This window comes from Emiliania huxleyi (assembly GCF_000372725.1).
Source record: "Emiliania huxleyi CCMP1516 unplaced genomic scaffold EMIHUscaffold_505, whole genome shotgun sequence".
NCBI classification, from domain to species: Eukaryota; Haptophyta; order Isochrysidales; family Noelaerhabdaceae; genus Emiliania; species Emiliania huxleyi.
Genome location: NW_005198206.1, coordinates 40,617 through 46,446, shown reverse-complemented (window position 1 = coordinate 46,446; position 5,830 = coordinate 40,617). Strand labels below are relative to the sequence as shown.

The 5,830-nt window shown below is 67.2% G+C and overlaps 2 protein-coding genes across 2 annotated transcripts; one reads left to right on the top strand and one right to left on the bottom strand.

The window, feature by feature from the left end:
- Positions 1-52: 52 nt before the first annotated feature.
- Positions 53-487, top strand: EMIHUDRAFT_119610 (hypothetical protein; the record flags this gene model as incomplete). The annotated part of the gene is made up of 1 exon (XM_005766607.1): positions 53-487. The coding sequence occupies one exon, from the start codon at positions 53-55 to the stop codon at positions 485-487; it is 435 nt and encodes a 144-aa protein (XP_005766664.1).
- A 2,864-nt stretch (positions 488-3,351) lies between these two features.
- On the bottom strand, positions 3,352-5,417 carry EMIHUDRAFT_445730 (hypothetical protein; the record flags this gene model as incomplete). The annotated part of the gene is made up of 3 exons (XM_005766606.1): positions 4,759-5,417; positions 4,151-4,624; positions 3,352-3,994 (listed from the first exon to the last, which is right to left on the bottom strand). Coding segments are annotated over exons 1-3 (1,155 nt in total), but the record flags the coding sequence as incomplete, so codon positions are not given.
- Positions 5,418-5,830: the final 413 nt, after the last annotated feature.

Below are 5,830 nucleotides of genomic sequence, written 5' to 3'. Positions count from 1 at the left end.
CATCCAGCCGGGCCGGCACCGCTCCCCGGGTACAGTGCAGGGTGGTGGCAGAATGAGCACGCCCACGCCCAGCAAGGCCCGGATCCTCTGCCTGCACGGCTACGCTCAGAACGCCGCCTTCTTCCGCCAGCGCACCGGCTCGCTGCGCAAGGCGCTGAAGGCGGTCGCGGGTGACTTTGTCTTTGTCGACGCACCCTTTGCAGCCACCGCCGGCTTCCTCGGCGACATCAACGCCGATGAGCGCGGACAGTCGCTCGGCTGGTGGACTTTTGACGAGGCCACCGCCTCGCGCCCGTCCCTCTCGCACGAGTACGCTGGCGTCGAGCGGTCGCTCGAGCTCCTCGACGCCACATGCGAGAGGGAGGGGCCGTTTGACGGCGTGCTCGGCTTCTCTCAGGGCGCGGCGCTGGCGGCGCTGCTGTGTATGCGTCGGCGCACCCTCTTTCGCTTCGCGATTCTCGTCGCAGGCAACGCGCCGCCCTTCTGAGACCCTTCCGAGACCCTTCCGAGACCCTTCCGAGACCCTTCCGAGACCCTTCCGAGACCCTTCCGAGACCCTTCCGAGAGCCCTTCGCCTCGTCACAGGCTTTGTACCGCGCGATCCGCAGTGGGCGGCTGACTTTCGCCCCGAGGCGCCGCTGCCGCTGCCGTCGCTGCACGTCAGCGGCGCGGCCGACGCGGCGGTGCCGCCGGAGCGTGCCGCCGCTCTCGCCGCGTGCTTCGCTGCACGGGTCTGCTACGAGCACCCTGGAGGGCGGGCGATCCTAGATGAGCAATGCAGATCGCTGTGCCCCGATTTGGCACGTATTCGGCTGCATTCGCTGCAGCCACTGGACTTTAGCCCTTGCATCCCCGCGATGCTCGACACTGCACGGTCCCCCGTGTTCACGTGGTGTGCTCGCGACGCAGGCACGCGATCCCGTCGGACGCCCCCTTCCGCGCATCCCTCAAGGAGTTTGTGGCGGGGGCGATGCGGGCGGAGGAGGTGCCGCGGGAGGCAGGCGCGACGGCGACGGCGGCAGGAGCGCGCAGCGCAGAGCGGGAGAGAGAGACTCCTGCGGGGTCTCCTGGTGAGAGCGCCGGATCGTGATGCTTGGCCTGGCGATGACCGAGAGAGATGTGATTCGATGTTTTCCGGACCACGTCACGCGTCCCGGACTGTGTGGGCGGCATGGCTCTGTTGGAGGTTCTTAGTTGAATCTCCTGGCTGGAGCGTTTGGTACTAGGCTGTAGCGCGTTCCGTACGCTGGTTGCTGGTGTTGCTGCGAGGCGCGCTATGGCTAACCTATACCGCTATTCTCCTCATCTCCTGACTCCTCTCATGTCGCGAGACCGCGCCGAGAGCACCTCTCTCTCGTCTTTGGGCACGATGACACAACGCTTGAAAAACCATTCTGACGAGCCTCCGAGCATACTTGTGTGGACGTTTCGGGCTCCCATCCCCCGCCCCGGATCCGTGGGCGATCGCACACGCGGCTGGGGGGCACGGCGCGAGGTGCCAGGTGGCGCTTACCACTGAAAAGGAGGTTTTGGAGCCCCTAAAAGCGTCATAATAGCCGCACGTTTGCACTCGCCGTGCCTTGCCATCTCCGAGCCGCGCCCCCTCCTTCAGTTTTAAGGCGAATCGGGTGCCGAACTCGGCGTCGACAGCTTTGGCTCGACATCTTTACCATTTTGGCGAGAAACGCATAAGCCGCCCCAGCGAAATGGCCGATACGGCCGGAATCGGAGGCGGCGCCGGGGCGGCTTATGCGTTTCTCGGGGTCGTGTGGTTTAGCCGGATATCGACCTGGTGTCCCGTGGGGAAGGTATTGAACTGCCTTAAAACGGAAGGGCACGTCCTGTTCACGCGATGGCCAGCCGTGGTGTGAGCCCGAAGGGTCGGCGAGTCGGCACAGGCCAGCAGAGCCCTTGGTCAATTTGGCTCTGACGCCGTGCCAGTAGTCGGCGCGCCGCGATCTGCATACCTGTTCGTACCTCTACAGTAGTGCGGCCACGTGTATTGCTGTTCGGCGAGCCGCGTTCCGCTCTCTCGACCGTGAGGCCAGTTGGCGGGCGCCTAAAGAGCCTGGTTTGTGCGTCGAGCGGTGAGCTCACAACAGACACCGTCCGAGCCCGATGTACGCCAGGCGTCTCATTCCAAGCCCACTACGCATTCCCACGCGCTCAGGCGCCGCTCAAACCCCACCTCTTTGAGCCGGTTACCCCGCGGCAAGGCAACTCGGCGCTCTAGATGTGCGCGCTAGGCAGTCTCAACGCCGATTACTGCCGAGCGCGCACGACTCGTAGGCGTACCGGCGTGCCGCTGGCGTACTACGCGACGGTGGAGGCGCGTGGAATTGCTCAAAAGGCATGCATCTGTCGGAGAGCGTGCCGCAAGACCTGATGTGCCTCCGCTCCAGGTGTGTGGCAGTTCGATGGATCCAGCCCAGCGACCTCTACGTGACGATTGAGGACTGCTCTTCCCCTTCGGCCGAGCCTCCAGTCCCTGCCACCGTGCACTGGCGCCAGCGAGCTCCATTCAGATCCCGCACGCGCGATCGGCAGTCGAGTTACAACCCGCAGCTGTGCTGTGTGCGCGCGCACTCGAAACGTGGTTCGGCGATCTCTCGGCGACCACTCGTCGACTCGCGCCCAGACGCGAGGTGCGTGCTCGCCCGGCCCCCCGTGAGGGGACTAGGCCATTTTTAGCGAGATCGGGGAAATCACTCTCATCGCCCGCCGCTCACGCTTCCCTCCCTCTCCCGCGCCGCCGTCTCCGGTCCTAGCCTGCGATACATTGAGACCTCACGCCCCGCGACTGTCTTCCACGCTCGCAGGCGGGCCTATCCGCCGTGCCACTCCATGCATGATCATCGCTGGGGGCAGCGGTGCTCGTGCGACTGCGGATTCGGCCTCACCTCACGCCCTCTGGCCTGCAGCTGCACGTTGCCGGGCGCCATTCTCGAGCCCTCTGGCGAATGGGCCCAAATCCGGGCTCTGAGCACGCCTACTGCTGACGATCTATGTAGCTAGTGCGGTGGGGTCTGGCGCAGGTGCGCGAGACCGTCGCCACAGGGGGGGGCGCGCGATTATGTGGGCGCTCCCGAGGGGGCGAAACCGCGTGTTCAAGGGAAACGAGGCGAATTGCGCCCCCAAAATGGTCCTGAGCGGCTCCAACGACCTCCCCAACACCCGAGGTGCACGACACGACCGCTTGTTCGAACATTAGCGACACAAGTATTTATTCCTGTGGGTTGTGTCATCGTGTTTGGGCACGCGCGCGCTCCTCTCACGTCTCTCTCTCCCTGCGTCTCCTGCGTCCCGGTCGCTCCGGCGTCCGCGCGGTCCGGGACTCCGGCCGCTTTTGGTGAAGGTATAATTCTGAGAAAGAATCATGGAAAGAATGTGCCTGACACCGGGGACGCGGACGGCACACGGACACAGGCCCACCGCACTAGCGGGGACGCACGTCGCGCGCCAAAGAGGAAAGCATGCCAAAGGGTACAGCGAGAGAGACATGGGGCAGGGGCGGCGAGCGCGAGCGGCAAGGGTACAGCAGTCATGCATGGGGCGGGAGCGCGGCAGGGAGAATGGTACACGCGCTCGCAGCCAGAGAAGCGTACAATGTACTCGAGGGCAGGGCGTCCTCTCGGGGGAGGGCAAGGCCCGAGAAGACTGTGAACAAGAGGGGCGCAGCCGGCGGGGTGGCGGCGGGCGGCGCAAGGCCGAGGCTGCGGCGGTACGAGCGGTCGGTCGCGCGAGAGGCAGGGAGCGCCGAGGATGAGCCTCTCGGAGCATCCCGAAGCAGCCGGGCGGCGCACGCGGCGAGGCTGTCGATGTCGATGGCGCCGCGTGTGTGCACGGTGGCGGCACACGCGGCTGCTGCGGCTCAAGGCCGCAGCTGCAGCGGCGGCCGCGCGTGCTCGGCGGCGGCGTCGGCACGCTTGTACGCGGCGTGGGCGGCGGAGCCAAGCTCGGCGACGGCGTGCATGTGGCGTGTGCGGATCTGAACCTGGAAGGGGGGGAGGGGTGAGGAGGCGGCGAGGGCGGCGGCATCGGCAGTGGTGGGCGTGGGCACTGGCACTGGTGCTGGTGGGGACGTCTGCGAGAGGGAGGCGTGAGGCGAGGGAGGCGGCGATGGGCGGCGGCGGCGGCGGCGGCGGTAGACCTCGATCTTGTCGCCGAGAGCGGGCAGGCGGACGGCGAGGTGGAGGCTCTGGTACGCGTTTGGCTTGGGGCTCGCGACGTAGTCGTTCTCGAGGGCGACGCTGCCTGGGCCCGAGAGGCAGCCGAGATCCCAGCCGAGGTCCAGCCGAGATAGCAGCCGTGCTCGAGGGCGACAGCCACCTGGGAAGGTCGACTCGACCAGCCGCTGGATCTCGTAGCACCGCTGCCTTCCGCCCGCCGCGCCACCGCCTCCGCCGCCGACGCTCGCCAGAGGCGTCCGGCCAACGCCGACCGCGGGCCGCCACTTTCCGCCGCGTCGAGCGAGCCGGCGAGCAGGTCGACGGCGCAGCACTGCACCTCCACCGCCGCCTCCACCGCCACCTCCTCCTCCTCCCCCGCCGCCACCGCCTCCGTCGTCGTCCACGATGACGCGCAGTCCGAGCAGGTCCTCCACCGCCTTGCCACGCAGGGCCGCCTGTCGGGACGTGTCAGGGACAGGTTACGGGCAGGTCATGGCGTGTCATGTACTACGTGACAAGGCCTTGCCACCGCCGCTAGTTTGGCAGCCGGCGTGGCGAAGGGCGGCGTGCGTGTGGGATGAGGACGCACCTTTTCGAACGCCGAGGCCGCGGACTTGACGCGGCCATCCAGCGTGGCTTGCTCGCCGGCAAGGATCAGCGCGAGGTGGTTCTTGGCGCGGGCAAACTCCTCGAGGGCGCGATCGTCGGCTCGCGCGGCGTGCCACCGCTGCACTGCGCGGTACTCGCGCGGGAACAAGACGGGGAGGAGGCTGGTGCAGAGGCGCTCGATGAGCTGTGAGAGCGGCGAGAGAGGTCCGTTGGAGGAGCGGCTGAAGAGGAGGCGTAGCAGGCCACGCCGCCAGTCCCGGCTCGCGCCGCGGCGGTACGTATCGACGAGCAGGCCCTCCCTCTCCGCCTGCCGTATCCCGGGCATTGGCTCGCGGCGCACAGGCTCGGGCATACTCGGCTGAGCCAGCGCGTGCTCAGTCAGCGGCTGAGCCGGCGCCTTCTCGGGCAGCTGAGCGGGGCCGGGAAAAGAGAGCATTGAGCGAGACGGAGGCCTCACGGCTGGCGCTGCGCAGGCTGCGAAGCTGGGGGCGGCGGCTGCGGTCGCGAGGGCGAGCATGTGCCGCGAGGGCCGCTGAGTCGCTGAACTGGCGACTCGCCCGCGAGGAATCGAGGGCGAGCGAAGGCGAGGGCGAGCGAAGACGAGAGGGCGAGTCGCTGATAGTCCTTGCCTTCCACCCGTCCAACCAGCTCCAAGCCCCGGCCAACCCGATAAATTTCCGTGTGTTTTTTCTTTTTGCCTTCGTGCTTTCACTCGAATTTCATCACCTCGCACACACTGGGCACGGGACTGGCAAAGAATTTTACGCTGGCGAGTATGATGCTCTCTCGCACGCCACTGGGCACGGGACTGGCGCACACTGGCACCAACCCGGCGGCGCGGCGGCCTCATCGCGCTCGTCGTCTGCGAGGCCACCGCTCGGCGTCGCCGCGTCCGACGGCGATGGCGCTTGGCTGTGAGGTGGGATGGCGGCATGGTGCGCGCGGACGTGGGGGTGGTGCGGGATGCGCGTGCCAGCAAGCATAGTTTCACCTCTCTACCCACGTGCTGCCCGAGCGCGTTTGGGGCGCCATCCCCGACAGCATCGCGCGCA